Here is an 18,274-nt window from a genome sequence, read left to right on the forward strand (position 1 = left end):
CGCTTTGATAGAAGTTATGAGCATTTTTCGAAACCTTAACACGCAATCCTCAAATGCACAAAGTGACCCCGTGACCTAGTTTTTGATCCAGCATGACCCATATTCAAACTTGACCTAGATATTGTCTAGATACAACTTCTGACCAAGTTTGTTAAAGATCAGATGAAAACTATTTGAATTAGAGAGCGGACACGAAAAGTGTGACAGACTGACAGACAGACTGACGGACAGTGCGAAAACTATATGCCCCCTTTTCTTCGAAAGGGGGCATAAAAACAGGGCATTTTCAAAACACTTCAGGAAAGGAAACATTTGTTTTATCAAAACTGTTCACCTTAAAATAGATTCAGCACAGTAAAGAACAATTTGTAAAAAATTCAATTTAGGAGGGAAATAATTTGAAAGAAAGTGCAACTTTATCCCTGACAATTCAGGGCTTGCACTAAGAAATAAATTTTGGAAGTCCTGACTTCCTGCCCTTTACTTATGGAAGTCCCACTCAAAAATGTTGGAAGTCCAAACATCTTTAATGTTGATGTTAACGGAATGTCAACTGCGTAAATGATCACAAACTCTTCCCATCCATTTTGGGTCACTTTAATTCTGTGAAAGTAACTAGATATATCATACAACAAGGCGGAGACTACCCAAGGTATTAAAAATAAGGAGAAGTTTGGAAAATCAGGGTATAAGTTTGTGCAAACAATATCGACTTAAAACACAAAACATGTTGCACCTTTTCATCACATATTTATTGTCATTTTATTATCCTCATCCCTATGACTGCATTTGCAACAAAACACAATCTTAATGAATGGTCATGATGGAGCATCTAGAATATCAATTACTGTTTATCCGAATACTATACATGTCCGAAATATGTACACTTAATAAATGCCTTACCAGTTTAACTTTAATAATCCAAACTTTCCATGTTGTTATCTGGTTTAACAAATCTTATCAAATGTTTGTTAAATCCATTTAATGTGTTCTCCATTGAACCAACATTACTTGTAATTTGAATCACCAGCTTTGAACTGAACGCGGGTTGAATGTTGCAATAGGTCAGCCATTTGCAATGTCGAAGGTCATGACGTTGCAATTTAATTCTACTCGGATAATTTAAATCTAATCCAGGAATGTGTTTTCTGAATGTTTCTGACTAGTAAAATGACTTGTTAGTATTGAAAATGAACTGTGATTCCAGTTTATATAAAATGGTTATTACTCGTAATTATCGGTGGATTAACAAACTGAGAAAACTCGCGGGACCTAATACGGTAGTGAATCTATGTAATTAATTAAACTTTGATCAGTTTTGTTTTTCTTTAATTATTTTTGCCGTCTTTCTTTTACCGTGCCGTCTGCCGAAAACCAGCAGTTATCGCCTAATCATTAGACAACATACGGCACGCGCAAAGAGGCACGAGTGTGTTGTTAAAGCAACCAATATTAAGCGACTGCTTTGTAACGGTCAATTTGCGATCCGCGCGGGGGGGGGGGGGGTTAAATTGTGTAACCGTTAGATAAACAACACACAATAAACTTGCTACCGGTAATCACCTGCGGGCGGTAGCAAATATAAGGAGGCGGAGTTTAGACTGATCGAGACGTGTGCAAAACACATTGAGTCGGCAGAAAGCAGTGTTGATTGAAGTGTTATTTTAATCGACAGCTTACGTCACGGGTTGCTATTTTCGGCGTATGACCAATTTTAAGGAAGTACAGTGGACGTCATGGGGTTTTGTTATCGGCGTATGGAAACAATTATCGGGCGTAATATACGGCCGTACGCCGCTTAGTGCAAGCCCTGGCCTGACATTCAAACCCAATGAAGGAATTTAAGGTAGCGCACCTCTAATGGGCACATATCCAAATATAATCTAATTAATTATTTTCTTAATCAGCATCATTTCACTGAACTACATGCAAATTTGTAGGTAGGCTTTCCATGCTTTTTAAAAAAATATACCGATTTTTTCAAAACCACCCCCACACTCGGCTTTTGTCCAGTTTATTTTCACCCCTGGGGTATATAAAAGTTCCATAATTCATTCAAATTTCCAAATATGGGCATGCAGTTGGTGTGTACAGATGCTGTAAAGGTGTTTAAAGTTTAAACAAGATGAAATAAGTATTCTTTTACAGACATTTATTTTTTACAAATTTTTATCTATGGAAGAGCGCCATGAAATGTAAGTGATTTCAGCCAAGTAAAAATTGGGTCGGTTAAAAACAGTGTCATAAAATTCAAAATAGTATCATTTAAGTCATATTTTAAACTTAGTTTTTATAGAAACACTATATACATGCAAAAATACCAAGAACTAGACAGATTTACCGTTTACTTTTTGAAATAAAAATAAAAATGCAACATGCATGGTTCGTATTTCCAACAGTAAATCACCCAATTTCGCCATAACGTTGTTTTAATTTTAATAATTGAAGAATGTGCATAAAAATTGCAACATATTTAACAATAAATATAGCTTATATGCCATATTAAATCAAATTACGTTAGAAAATAAATAAAACGCGTCGCAAAAAAGTATACGTCGTCGGCAGGATTCGAGCCTGCGCGGGAATATCCCAAAAGATTGCTAGTCTATCGCCTTAACCACTAGGCTACGGCACCTAATAGTAGGCTCTTCAACCTTCGAAGAAATCGCGGGAAATCATTAGAGGTGCGCAAACTTAAAAATCATTATAACTGTTCTAACCAACCGTTTCCACCATGCAACAATTAAATCAGCAACTGAAGTTCCATTTAGAACTAGTGTCTGTGGAATACTGCAAGATCTTGACTTGTAACTGATCATTTTTTGTCTTTGTCGTCAGTAATGTGCCTGAGAATTCAGCAAAGACAGCATTAAAAAATTTTAATGCAATGAAGCAACTCGCAAAATTAACAACATTTATATAATGTATTTTTCATCTTTAATCTAAACTATTTTATAGTTCAGCATTGTAACAAAACATGCCTCTACAAAGCCCAAATGTTTGAGGTAGTGGTGGGACAGTAGATTAAGTCTTCTTCTAAAGATCTAGAGGTCAATTATTAAAATCCCCATTCTGGGAGAAGTATCAAAATCTCCGCAAGAGACACTAGGTACTTGTAAGTTTGACTCCGAAAACAGAAGAGGGCTTTCAATGCAATCAAGTGAAAATAAATTAGTCATACTATGGGAAAATGGGGCTTAATGCCTATGGGTAGTGTTGTCCCATTCCACACAGGAAAATGGGGCTTAATGCCTGTGCGTAGTGTTGTCCCAATCCACACAGGAAAATGGGGCTTAATGCCTGTGCGTAGTGTTGTCCCAGTCCACACAGGAAAATAAGGGACAACCCTCTCAGCTTTTATGTCATTTTTCATTTACAATATGTCCCTTCTAAACAAAAATCCTGTCTATTCGGAAAGAGTCATCCCTGATCAGCCTGTGATGACTGCACAGGCTAATCTGGGAGAACCCTTAATGCACATGCATTAAGCCCCATTTTACCAGATTGAGACTCAATACATTTAAGACTAAAGCTGAACAGCGAAGCATACCATATTTTGAGTCTGAGTCCCTCCCAGTGTTGAGCAATACGGATCCCTTTTTCTCCCCGGATGAGCGCACACTTGTCCTGCCGTCTGTAGTCACAGCCCCTGATAATTGCCTTGCCGCGCTAGACTCGCGGTTCTTGTGTTCCGCAGAGATGTTCACTCTCGGCTCCTTACAAAACAGATTAGTTATGTAATTCATCGGTGGTTTAGAAAAACTTAACTATATGGAAAGATATATAGAATTAACAAATAAATGCCTTGCCGCGATAGACTCGTGGTTCTTGTGTTTTGTAGTAATATTCAACAGAAGCATTACCCAGATTTGTAATGTAGCATAAACTTACTTATTTAAGCTCCATAGCAAAGCCTTAGGCTTGCTAAAATACTCTTGTGTCCGTTTCCTGGGTAGAAGCAGTACTTGGTGTCTTTGAAAGAGACATAAACAAGAGATTGCCACGCAATACTGTCCCCTACCGTTGAAACTCCACCATTGTCAGGATTTTATATTTTTTATAATTTGTTGCCATAGCAACCAGAATTCTTGATGCAGGAACAAAATGAAATGACGTGCATAATCTCCATATTGCCATCTATCCATGTTTCAAGTTTCATGAAAAAATATGAAGAACTTTTGATGTTATCGCAGGATCTAGAAGTGTGAAAGACTGACAGACAGAGCTCAAACCAGAAGTCCCCTCCGGTTTCACCAGTAGGGGAAAATAACACTCTTTCAGTAGGGATCCAACCTATGACCTCCAAGTAGCTAGTTATGTTCTTCATGGCGAATTAAGAAAAGTTAGAACAATAGGGAAAGATCCAGGATTAAACAAGAGCTGTGTTTGTGAAACACAATGCCCCCTACTGCGCCGCTTTGAAGCCATATATTTGACCTGAGACCTTGGAGGATGACCTTGACCTTTCACCACGAAAAATGTGCAGCTCCATGAGATACACATGCATGCCAAATATCAAGTTGCTATCTTCAATATTGAAAAAGTTATAACAAAAGTTAAAGTTTTTTGCCAGAGTGACAGACAGACAGGCCAAAAACAATATACCCCCTATCATTCGATCTGGGGGCATAAAGAATTGCAAGGAGCTACTTAAAAATTATTAGAATTTCTTTTTCATATAGTGTTCGTTAAAAAAATGGTAAGGCTTCTAGATAAAATAAACACCATAATCATGATAAATTGAAATATATTTACTCATGGCTTAAAGGCTTTTCGAAGAATTATATAAATTCTTTGCAAGGAAGTTTCAGGATTTTAACAGACTTTTGTATTACAATAAGCATGATGTTATTTCTGGACTTGTTTTTAATGTCTTATGAAATTTATGTTTAGTATTAATAGTATTCACCAGTTAATTAGCCATTCTGTGGAATATTTGACCACCAAGTCAAAATGGACTGGACCGGGCTACAATTTAGTTGACCACTGAATATAGTTGTTCACTCTCCTTTCTAATCTTTCTCCAGTTGAACTTGTTTAAGTAGATAATCTTGATATGGTAAAATGGAAAATATTTCTCTACTCTATAGTTTGTCTTAGATTATATAAAATCTAAACAAAATCTGATTCGTCTTAGATTGAGCAAAACCTGATATCATATAGTTTTTAATTCTTTTTTTTTAAACAACCTCTGTAAAATGGTAAATTTCTAGGTCCAAGGCCAATAACTTCCCCCAAAATCAATGGAACAGAACGCCACTCAAACTTCATCTGTAGGTAATGAAGGTAGACACACATACCAAAAATCAGCTCAATATCTGAAAGCGTTGCATAAATAACCTAGGCTCCGGAAAAAGAATGCCGGACCAACAGACTGACAGAACCACATCAAACAAACAGTCTGACTGCTTATGTCAACCTACTGGGGGCATAAAAAGGGTGGAACTAAAATGATCCATGGCTCATATATATTTATTATGCAGACAGCTGATTCCGTTTTCACCAAATAATTTCAGACTCAAGTCAAAGAATAAGAATTTTCTATAAAAAAAAAGGAATATTCAAGAGTTGCATTTAATGTGTCATTATTTGGCATTAACCACCCTTAATTACATCATCCTTTATTTTGAGCAGTTTGTTACTGTCGTCTGATGTTCGCCTGTAATAATGCTAACCACGAGTGCACCTCCTAGGGTGGGTCTAAGTCCATTATTACGGTAAGTCTTTGAATGAGTTGCTAGATAGGGGCCCAGTTTTTTAGCCAAATATTTCAGCTACATATAAGACCATTCCACGCTGACTAACATTGCTGGCTTTCTCAGGGGTGGACTCCGGTGTGGCCTGATCAGACGGAATGGGCTTGAAGGCAGGAATGGTCTTGATGTTGGCATCTTTTTTCTGTAATTGAGAGGCATTAACTAGTGTAGCCTTGTTCTGGGAAAACAGGGCTTAATGCACGTGCGTAGTATGGTCCCAGATTAGCCTGTATGGTCCTAAGGACACAGGCTACTCTGGGAGGACACTTTCCACTTTTATGGAAATTTTGTTTACAGGAAGTCTCTTCTGCAAAAATCCAGTTTAGTCAGAAAGTGTTGTCCCTGATAAGCCAATGCAGACTGCACAGGCTAATCTGGGACGACACTATATGCACATGCAATAAGCCCCTTTTTCTCAGAGAGTCTCAAATGCTTTTAAGCACAAAATTTTACTGAATAAACTTCAGGTTTTGCATTTTTTCAAGCAATTTAATCACACGTAATTGTGATATGAAACAACTGACATTTAAATATGATTTCTACATAAAAAAACAACAACATATTTTACATTTTATAAACTAATTATATGTTTTGGTTGAATGATTAATTATAAAAGGAACTTCTAATTATCAGCATTTACAGGCACTACTAAAAGGTACTGTTTAATAAAAAAATTATAATTTTAACATACAAGTCAAATAACATTTTGGTAAAGATTCTTCTTTCAAAACAAAATAAACTTCAAATAATAAAAGTCTTCAGGGATCTACTCTATCTTCTATGCATACCAACTTCTTGTAGTGATGGTTGCAGTAGCCGCAGTATTTCACATTGTTTCCATAGCTACCAGACTCCTCACACAGCAACCCTTGGGCCTGGGCACTGAAAAATAAGGGGGACAACTTGTTGCAAACTATGACCCTTAAAGCGTTCCCCATTCAACAGATAAAGTGAAAATGGCTAGATGCAACCAGCATAAAACAGGGCTTGCACTGCCACTCTATAAATAAGCAAATTTGTCTGAAGAAAATTGTTTTTGGCTACAACTTTGTCTTCATACCTCCCACACCCCAAACTAGCAAAAGTGTATTAGATTTCTATGTCCTACATTAAATTTCGCTCAACACAACTGTAGGCCAGGGGGAGCCCTGTAAAACCAGAACATCCCAAGAGTAACTTGCAGGCTGTTCAGATTTTATGCTGTTTGCTGCTTATCATTTTCTTAGGGTTGGAAATGAAGCTCCAAAATTGGAATCTTAAAAAAGTATTTGAATTAAATTTGATTTTGTTAGGGACTACAAATATGTCATATTTGAGGACAAGATCCTTATAAATATTGTAGTCCGAGAGATGACAAAATAAATGTGGCCATTATTGAATCATTTAAAGGTCTATAACTCAGAACTGTTTCAGGCTTCAAGAGATCTGACTGGTTATTGTAGCTTGTGGAGATTAAAAGCCCACAAAGAATGTGAATAAGTTTGATACTATTAACAAGAGATGTGTTTGTCAGAAACACAATGCCCCCTATTGCGCCGCTTTGAAATAAAATTTCAATATATAATTTGGCAGGTTTAGAAATTATCTCCCTTTCAAAGCTTATTACTTCCCTTGGATTGTCTTTTTTGACTTTAGACCTTCAAGGAGGACCATGACCTTTCACCACTCAAAATGTGCAGCTTTATGAGATACACATGCATGTCAAATATCAAGTTGCTATCTTCAATATTGCAAAAACTATGACCAAGGTTAAAGTTTTGGGACACACACAATGAGTGACTGACTGACTGACACAGTGACAGACAGGCCAAAAACAATTACCCCCGATCTTTCGATCCGGGGTGAACAAAAACTAGTTGAGCTACAAGGTGGAAAAGCTCATTTATGCCAACTAAAACAAAATAATTTACTTGCCATATTTTTAAAACCGCAATATTGAGAAATTCTTAAATTATTCAATTGTTATCATTCAGAAGACCAACAGGCAATCGAGCTTAAATAAATAGGTTTAAAAAAATAACAGGCAATCTAAATAGGTTTAAAATAACAGGCAATCTGGTTTGGTGTAGCCACTTGACTTGGTTGATTTGATAATCAGGAAAAAAGGACTGAGTCTTACCATGTCACGTGGAAGTTTTGTTTGCATCCATTTTTATTACACTGCATGCAAGCACCAGATGAAGCCTTTGACAACTCTTTGCCGTTCTCCTCACAGATATAGCACATCTGAAATTGGTGCAAAACATGTCATATCCAACAATATCTTTCCAATATTACTGAGATTGTAACCATGTCAAATAATTTACAATATGTAGCCATTGAGCAGTGTTTTATCCTTCAAATACAGGTCTTCAAATTTGGCCCTTTTCCCAATAGAAAAAAGTATCAATATTTCCCAAATGGGACCTATAAATTACAAAATTGAATTTTTCCAAACAAAAAATAATATTGACTAAGGACTAAACGTTAGTTTCCATCCAGCTCCTAAAGATTAACCTTAGTAAATATAATATAGAAAACACTTTAATTCTCAATTTTGAAGCATTTGTTAGCAAAACAACAACACTAATTTCCCAATTTTAGTCAAAACGCAGCAAATTTTCCAAATTTAAAAGCGATCCCTAATCCCATTACGAATATGGTGGAAAAAATATCCTTCAAATGTAAGAAGGTTATTGGAAGGATGCAACAATTTCTTACAATGATAAATTAAACAAGAGATGTGTTTGTCAGAAACACAATGACTTCTACTGCGCCGCTTTGAAATAAAGAAATATTTTTTTATTATATCCCTTAAAAAAAAATTACTTTCCTTGTGAAAATAATCTGTACCTGCCAAATGATAAATAGAAATTATCTCCCTTTAAAGTTGTTACTTCCCTTGGATTTTGCTTTTTAACCTTTGACATTGAAGGATGACCTTGAAATTGACCTTTCACCACTCAAAATTTGCAGCTCCATGAGATACACATGCGTGCCAAATATTAAGTTGCTTTATTCAATATTGCAAAAGTTATGGCCAATGTTAAAGTTTTCGGACGGACACACAGACTGCCGGGCAGACGCACAGTTCAACTGTTATATGCCTACGTACCGGGGCATAGAAAGGAGGCTTATTCCATAAAACTAATCACAAACCATGATCATACACCACTTTTTTTCTTGATTAGGGGAACGGGCCTGGCCTTTTCTTTGGGGAAAAAATTCTCCAATAAAATGAGAAAGGGAAAAACAATCCCCCAGAAAGCTAAACTTTTTGAGAAAATTGCATCATTTTTACGAAACTCGCTTTAGGGAAGCGGCTTTACTCTTATAAGGCCTTATAAGCCCTTGCTAAAGAATGAAAAACAGCCCTGTTATATCTTATTATAATTTTATAAGAAGAAACATGCAGGGTTTTCAATAACTTTTGAGGCAACAGGCAAACATTTGAAACCAACAGGCATTCTAGGGGGTGCCGGGGGCATGCTCCCCCTGAAAATTTTAAAATTGAGCACTTGATTTCCTGCATTTTGGGCCATTTTATGGCTATTTTAATGGTCAACCAGGCACTTAAATTTGAGCATTTTTGTGTGCATTTTATGAATTTAAGCTTTTTTAACTTACAAAAGATAAATGAAAAAAGCTCTTTATTACGAATTCATTAAAAATACGATTTTTCACAAATAAAGTGTATCATAATTCGGATAAATACGACTTTCGGATACTTAATTGCACTTGATTGTAAGGTTTAAATTTTACGACTTTGAAGTGTGTTTTTTTGCACAATGTTCCAATGGGGACATTTTATTCTGATAAGGAAAACAATTCGATTTTGGATTGGAAATGGGGCCGAACTTCAACCCTCAGCGCCCTCACACTATTTTGGGGGGAAGTGGTCCGCAGCCCTTAGGAGGGGGAATTTTTTGTAAATGGGGGAATTTTTATAACGAAAAAAACAACAACTATGTTTAACTGTTATAAACATATATTTCTATATATGCGACTGTCTATAAAGGACAGAAAGGTGGACTTTTACTCAATCTATATAACAGTAATCTTATTTAAAAGTTCACCATTATGTCCTTTTTGTTCCTAAAACAAGCTAGTGCTGTGTCCATTTGCATGCAAAGTCTGTCTTAAACCAAAGATTGCGACCATGATATATCCGGCGTGCGATATGAATTGTCAGGTTATTCATGCATGTGTATGTATGCATTAGCATAGTTTGGCAATCTCAAAACACGCTATGTAACTTCCTTATTGAAGTATGTGTTATATCCATATGTTATTCATTGGTATAAAACAAAAAATTATTCCATGTAAGTATTTTCAAATGCGTATAATTAAATTTGTAATCCTAAAACAATTGTCAAGTTGTCAAGTTTTATTGTTCAAGAAAGCATGCACAAATTAGACCCATGTACAAAATGAAGTCATTCCTTCTTATGGAAAGCATGGGCTTTGATAGTAGCTCTAAATTAAAAGCAAGTAGTTAACATTGTATCTAACGCGCAAAGATTGTTGAGATAGGTCAATATTGACTTGTGACATTTACAGTTATAATTGTATACACCTTCATGTGTGATCTGGTGTGTTTCGGCAGTTCAAAGCAAATTCAACAGAGAATGGTAACACCAAAAATGACCTGTGATGTTTGGCCAATGGTGTTATTGTTAATCGCAGTACACAGGTGTTAAAGTGATATACAGTGAAAGCAGACAATCTTGTCAAAACTGGATTATGAATGTCGGATTAAACACAAAATTAAAGTGGGTGAAAAAAAGGGTAAAATACTAGTTTGATATATTGGAGTCAATTTTCAACTTTTTTAAATATTTTTCTGAGGGGGAAAAAATCAGTTTTTTAGGGGAAAAAAAAAAATTTTCAGATGGGGACTGCCGCAGAAATTAGGCGGCAGATTACATAGATTGAGGGCCCTACAGGAATGGACGGAAAAGGCCTGATCGTCCGTCTACCATGCATATTTTGCGTGACATTTCTAGTTTGAAACATAACTGAATTAAAACAAACTTTGACAACAACAAAAAATTTGCATGAACACAAAATACGTAAGCAATCAGGAACAAAAACTCGCCATATGATGAAAAGAACGTCAAAATATTTTACTGCATTTTGACCGATTCCAAGTTGCGCCGTTTCATTGTTGTTGTTGTTGTAATGCGTTAAGGGAGATAATCAAGCGACGTCTTTGCTTTATAGTAAAAAGGAGCAAAATTACCGAATAGACAAGCAAATTTCGAAAAGTCAATAGCCGATTTTCCTAATCTGAGCGATGTTCAACCTGCCAAAATCTGATTTCAATCGGCCGATTTGGCCGGCGGCCGGATCTTATTGAGAACCCTGAACATGTACAAATTTTTTAGGATTAAATAGAATTATTACCCTGTTAAACCTGTCTGGTGGCACATTTTTTAGCATAATCCTTTCCATCGTCTGTACATTGGCAAACCATGCCTCAGGAATGAACAATGCACAGACCACATGACACCAGCCTGCAACAGTTAAATAGTAAATAAAATTAAACTGTGTTCCCAGGACATTTATTTCTGCACACCCTGTGAACTATGAATTCCAAAATATGGGGGATACTGTAAAACAGTTGTGATTGCAAACTTCAATTACTGTTTAAAAGTTTAAAACTTAACCGTTTTTAAACATTTGTATTACCTTTAAATCGTAAATCAGATAATTTTATTAAAAAAGAAAACCATACAAACACAGAAATTAATCATGACACCTGTTAAAATAAAGAGTAAACAAGGGCTGTTTGTAAAACATGCATGCCCCCCATATGGGCTTTCAGTTGTAGTGGCAGCCATTGTGTGAATACGTTTTTTGTCACTGTGACCTTGACCTTTGATATAGTGAACTGAAAATCAATAGGGGTCATCTGCCAGTCATGATCAATGTACCTATGAAGTTTCATGGTCCTAGGCTTAAGCTTTCTTGAGTTATCATCCGGAAACCATTTTACTGTGTCGAGTTTCCGTGACCTTTGACCTAGTGACCTGAAAATCAATAGGGGTCATCTGCGACTCATGATCAATGTACCTATGAAGTTTCATGATCCTAGGCGTAAGCATTCTTGAGTTATCATCAGGAAACCATTTTACTGGTTCGAGTCACTGTGACCTTGACCCTTGACCTAGTGACCTAAAAATCAATAGGGGTCATCTGCAAGTCATGATAAATGTACCTATGAAGTTTCATGATCCTAGGTATAAGTGTTCTTGAGTTATCATCCGGAAACCATTTTACTGGTTCGAGTCACCGTGACCTTGACCCTTGACCTAGTGACCTGAAAATTAATAGGGGTCATCTGCAAGTCATGATCAATGTACCTATGAAGTTTCATGATCCTAGGCGTAAGTGTTCTTGAGTTATCATCCGGAAACAATTTTACTGGTTCTAGTCACCGTGACCTTGACCTTTGAACTAGTGACCTGAAAATCAATAGGGGTCATCTGCGAGTCATGATCAATGTACCCATGAAGTTTCATGATCCTAGGCGTAAGCGTTTTTGAGTTATCATCAAGAAACCATTCAGTGGACGGACCGACGGACAGACCGACCGACATGAGCAAAACAATATATATACCCCCTCTTCTTCGAAGGGGGGAATAAATATAAACATACACAAATAAATGAACTCTGAATTAAATTGTGTCCCTCTAAATTTGGAAAGCAACGACATAACAGTAGATATTCAAATTATACCTCAGTTGCAAATACACAAATAACTGTAAACACAGAATTATGTATAATGACAAAACACCAATTCAATTTCCAATTAAGTACTGTTGATGCATTTTCCCTGTCTTTGGGTCTCTGTGTGTATTTGTTCACATACTGTAGGTTTCCACGTATAGCGCGCTCCCGTGTATAGCGCACAGGCTGTTTTTTAAATGCAAAAATGGAGAAACAAATATTTAAAGACAATAAAACCACCAAATCGGACCGAAAATGGCCGCCATTTTACTATTGCACAATCCAATAATCCGGGGCATTGGAAAGCTTAATTAAGCATTCAAAATAGGAAGCGTCATTATGATTAGGAGCATGGGTTGCAGAGCACTACACTTTTCTGACAATTTTGTAATTTTCTAGCAAAAGATTAACAGAACCATGCATATCGTGAAAAACGTGAGAAAATAAGACTTAGCGTACATCGTCAGGGTTTTTTTTTACTAAGAAAGTGACGCCGATATTCGGCGTCTTCCCCTACCAGAATTTTTCCCCTCAAAATACAATTTCCCCACCAAAAATATCATTTTTCACCAAAATATAATATTTTCTCTCAAAGAAATGTTTATTTTTCCTTTGGACATTCGACAATTATCCAAATTGCACCAAGTACAACGACCTCGCTCTCTTTCTCTCCAGACGAACACAAAAAATCTGGGAATCCCAGTTATTCTAAATATAGCTCTTAAATTACGTCATGTAAACTGGGCAACTAATCGTAATAATCATGTGACTATTTTACTGGATACCGGTCTTGCGCGAAAAGCGTGTTTTGTCAATTAATTATAAACGTGAAAACAGAAAAAAATGTCTCACAATTGGCACTCTTACACAAACAAAAAAAACATTCGGACTCGGAAGATACTGAACGCATCGAGGCATTTTTTAAGAAAGAATCATCGAAAACCGTTATAACCCAGCAGGATTCTGAGGTAATCAACATCGAACATTGTGAAAGTGAAAGTAGACAATCGGCAGCTGCCGATCCTTTCCCTTCCAATACTGTAGCAGATCAAGATCGTCAAGCCATTCGTCATGAAATTGAAATCACAAATCTGACATCGTCCCCCGGCCATAGTACAGAAATATAGCTGAAAACATTTCCCATTATTAGATCTACACCTGCAACTTTATTAAGGACTTTGACTTTAATACGTGTTAAATGTGTTTAAGAACAAAAAAGGACAGAGACAAGCCTCTTTTGATGAGTTATAGACATTGAAATGAACAGTTTTTATTTTTTCCCCTAATATGTCTCTTTCGCACTCTTTTTTCCCCTTTCACCCAGCGTCCAGCGTCTTCCCCTTTCTCTAAAAAAAAACCCTGATCGTGTGATTTTCCTCGGGGAAAGCATGGGCATTACCGGTAAATTTGAATGTCGCATGGGAGACGGGGATACAGTTGTTGAGGTACACCACTGTTGAACGTTCAATATTTATACACACAAAATGGAATTGCATATCTTCATGTTCTCAAGTGTCAATTAGTGTCTCAAATGTCAATTAGCGTCTTAAGTCGTGACACATATTACTTAAATAACACTGCCAATTACGAAGTGCAAAATGACCCCCTTTCACACCTACCGTTACCCGCAAAAAAGACCTCGGTCGCACCTACCCTTGCCTGCTCTCCGGAATGTCGACAACAATCCCCATCGGAATTCATCAATAAAGAAGTGTAACAAGGGACAAAATTGTCACAAAACCAGGTTTTCATTGTGAAAAAAAATCTGATAAAGGGAGACAACTCAAACTGAACTTTTGAAATGAACAAAAAAAAATAACCCCCTTTGTAAGTTTGTTTTAAAATAAATCTATTTTTAGTCGTGGCTACCTTGACATTGGAGATATTGACGTGATTCTTTCGTGCGACACACCGTCCCATGATGGTGAACAAATGTGCCAAATGATTTTAAAATCTCATAATGAATGACATAGTTATAGCCCAGACAAGCTCATTTATGGCTATTTTTTACCTTTGAACTCAAAGTGTGACCTTGACCTTGGAGATATTGACGTAATTTTTTCGCGCGACACACCGTCTAATGATGGTTAACAAATGTGCCAAATGATTTTAAAATCTCACAATGAACGACAAAGTTATGGCCCGGACAAGCTTGTTCCGCCCGCCCGCCAGCCCCCCAGCCAGCCAGCCTGCCCGCATTCGCCAATCTAATAACCAGTTTTTTCCTTCGGAAAACCTGGTTAAAAAACCTGGTTAAAAACACAAACAAAGAAATGTCCGCAAGTTTATTCAAACAAATTTATTTTTGACCAAAACTTCTTCTACCGCATTCATATCTACCAGTAGCGACTTAATGTTATTTCGACAATGGCCCCTCAGTCTGTACGATTATAGGGTGGTAGTTTTCTTGAAAAAAACACGGCGGCCATTTTGATTATTTACGATTACACAACATATTTTTTACCAATTTAGCAGCCAGGATAGCGTTGTATCAATGTATAGCGCGCACCAGCTTTTTAGTTTGATTTTTGGAGGTAAAACACTGCCGCTATACGTGGAAACCTACGGTATAACTTGTGTCACGTGAAACAAGATCTTATTTCATATGCAGCCAGAGTAGTTCTAGACCAGCCTGCGAGTCACTCAGTTGCATGACTTAATGGCGGACAGACCAGCCAGTGCAGTCACTCAGTTGCATGACTTTATGGCGGACAGAGTAGATTTTGATCAACACTGACAATGATCCATTTTCGTATGCTGAGGCTCATTGTATCAAGTGCTAATTTACATGCACAATCATCTTTAACGATAAATTTCTTAATACTTTATACCCTTAACAAGGCTGGTGAGGAAAACATGATTACCTCCATTGTCAGTCCTTTTTAACGCACCATCTTTTAAAGGGCATAGTTCACACCTCTGAAAAAAACACATCAAGATTAGACAAATTATCTATATTTTACTTAATAAAAAACAGTATTCTACAAGATAAATTTAATTTCCTAGTAATTAAAAATTTAGCATTGTAGCATTTTCCCAAAATGGAGGCAACGCTCTGTGCTTATATTTACTTTTATTACAGGTTTTTGTAAATGGTCTGCACTATAAATAAGTGAAAATTGATTACATGTATAGTGATTGTAGTTTATATTGATAATACAATTTCATGCTCAATAATCAACAAGTGTTCAGCTGTCGGAGACATATGCCCCCCCCAAATGTGACTTGAGTTATCATCCGGAAACCATTTGGTGGGCGGACAGACCGACTAGTGCAAAACAATATACCCCTCTTCTTCGAAGGGGGGCATAATAAATGTAGTCTAGATTAACACTTAAGATTTAATATAAAGATTTGTATACATACAACTCTAGCTGCTCTCTCTTGTGATTCACACTTCCTACAAAACCAGGGACCAGTTGGCACCTGAATAATTCCATAGCATGCTGAAAAAGAAATCAAAACAAATGTAGATGCTTAACATATTTATTCTAAATATCAGAACATATTTATTTAGTTTGTCTGCATTTCACTTCACATAATTATTGATGTTAAAATTGAGTAGAGTGAAAATTTTCTACAATTTGTTGCTATGAGTTAAATTGTCCTCGTGTAGATCACTTAAGCGGCGGGAAAAAATATCAGAGAGACTAATCAGCGTTTTTCCTCAATACTTTGGGAATGATTTCGGTACCCGGCTCATTGGGAAAGTACCCTGCGTTTTCATCCAAATTGGGAAATTTATTAAATACGCTTAAAATTTTAGAAAACATGTACACATAATAAGTTGCATGCAGGGTTTTTTTTCCACTTTTTGGGAAGATAGCCCATGGCTTTGGAATTGGGAATTTTATCGGCATTTTCATGAAATTGGGAAAATAAATTCATTAGCCTTTTTTCCACACGAAAAGTCCACTGATTAGGGAAATACTAAATTTGATATAACCCTTTATAATCATTCAAATTAAAAGAACAAAATCATATAATACTTTGTTAGATGTAATTGAATTAAAATTGAGAAAAAATACACATACATTGTAAGACTTCTTTCTAAAAAAGGAAATTGGGATTTTTTTGCCACATTTTGGGAAAAAAGTATACTTTTTGGGATTGGGAACATAGCCGAATTTCGGCTATAAAATCGGGCCAAAAAAAACCCTGGCATGTTAATATCGAATTGGTAATTGATTTCCTGCAAAATCATGTTTCTACCAACACTAAATAACGAGTTTGTTAAACCAAACACTCTTTTTACTGAAGTTGTGCATGAAAGTACCAACGGTCTTACTCTAAATCGGGGGCTCTTGAGCCTCATGTTCCGTAGGATAACCTGGTTTGCGTCAGTAGACTCGACAGTTGATGAAACTTTGCTTTATAAACAACATCTGACAACTATGCACTGGACTCAATATTTGATACATAATCCAAAGTTGTAAGTAAAAATTCTATAAATGCACGAGCGATTGATAATCAGTACAGGTAATATGATTTGCTGCATTAATTTTACACTGAATTGGTTACATACTACTGAACGAGTAGTATAAGAGAATGGCTCCATGGCACTGAAGATACGAACGATTGTGAATCAGTTATGCGTGAATAAATCAGTGTCACTAGCAATGGATGGTTTCAGTGGATTTGTGGAGTTGCTGTACCTACCAGACTAATCAGTCCTTACGGTGTACTCCTCTGCGAAAAAATCGTGGCCAGATATTTGAAAGACTGATATGGCTTTGATGTAATCCTCTTGGAATTGTCACTTATTGTGCAGTTCATGCGTAATATTGTCAAGACATCTATTACGACAAGTAAAGCAGTTTAACAAATTATTATTAATTCAATTACCTAAAATTGTAAATGTTTTGTTGCATTCTCTGATAGCCATTATTAAATCCGAAACACGCTTTTGAATTTTAATGTTTACGCCATGTTATCCAATTCTAGTTTCAAATAAACAGTGCACAAGTCATGTATATTTCGTGTATACTGTTCATTCTTTGTTCCAATAAAAAGGACGCGAAAAATATGCCTTTTGTAAAACGTCACGTTCACGCATAGAAAGTATAAGCTTAGAGACAATTGAAATATTTGAATTTCGGTTAAAACTTTTCTCTTTTATTTTAACTCAATTAATTAACTTAATTATATCGCAAATGATTTTGAATAGACATTTCCTCAAAATTAAGTTCCAAGCAAACATGTTTTATTTCTATTGTTACATTTTTTAGATGATTCAATATTATATCAGTTAGTATATTGTAGACAGTTAACAGACACTTCGGACAAAACTGGATTTAGTGTTGGCAATGGTTATTGATAAAACAGACTGAGCACATATACTAACAGTGACCTAATGTGCACAATGTGATGTTTTGACGAAAGGGATTAACATGTGCGTATGCAACTTGTTGCCGCTTTTTTCTGTGAATTGGGATGTTTTTGTGAATTGGGTAATCTTTATTTTGAAATTGGGAAATATGGTCTCATTGGGAATGGTGCCGTTTTACCGTACCAGCTATATATAGAGGAAAAACGCTGATAATGAATGTTCCATCTTCCAAGATATTTCAGTTGATCAATGCTGCAAGCAAATTAATTAATGACTGATCATGGTTTGGAAGGACCTTACAATGTCTGTGTTACCCCATGCCTCCACAAAGCCATTTAAACTTTCTAGTTTAACAGGTGAATTTTGGAAGTCCAAACCATAAAATCCGAAAGTACCACTTTTATTTCAATGTAGTGCCGGTGCCCAGCTCACAAAACATGCACCTGCCTCATGATTGGGAACCAGCGGCCAATCAGAA

General features: G+C 36.3%; 2 protein-coding genes across 3 annotated transcripts in view; one reads left to right on the top strand and one right to left on the bottom strand.

Moving 5' to 3' along the window:
• The window catches only part of LOC127855600 (zinc finger protein zfp-1-like), a 317,716-nt gene that overhangs the window by 292,696 nt on the left and 6,746 nt on the right, over positions 1-18,274 (bottom strand). For both annotated transcript variants that reach the window (XM_052391344.1, XM_052391345.1), the window contains exons 2-8: positions 15,834-15,913; positions 15,332-15,386; positions 11,142-11,251; positions 7,876-7,982; positions 6,545-6,638; positions 5,806-5,898; positions 3,551-3,716 (exon numbers count right to left, since the gene is read on the bottom strand). In XM_052391344.1, coding sequence (XP_052247304.1) covers positions 3,551-3,716; positions 5,806-5,898; positions 6,545-6,638; positions 7,876-7,982; positions 11,142-11,251; positions 15,332-15,386; positions 15,834-15,913 — 705 coding nt within the window. The remainder of the gene's footprint in view (positions 1-3,550; positions 3,717-5,805; positions 5,899-6,544; positions 6,639-7,875; positions 7,983-11,141; positions 11,252-15,331; positions 15,387-15,833; positions 15,914-18,274) is intronic.
• LOC127855604 (uncharacterized) overlaps positions 1-18,274 on the top strand; it is a 380,241-nt gene that overhangs the window by 213,275 nt on the left and 148,692 nt on the right. The gene's annotated exons all lie outside the window — the stretch shown is intronic.

This window comes from Dreissena polymorpha, chromosome 13 (assembly GCF_020536995.1).
Source record: "Dreissena polymorpha isolate Duluth1 chromosome 13, UMN_Dpol_1.0, whole genome shotgun sequence".
NCBI classification, from domain to species: Eukaryota; Metazoa; Mollusca; class Bivalvia; order Myida; family Dreissenidae; genus Dreissena; species Dreissena polymorpha.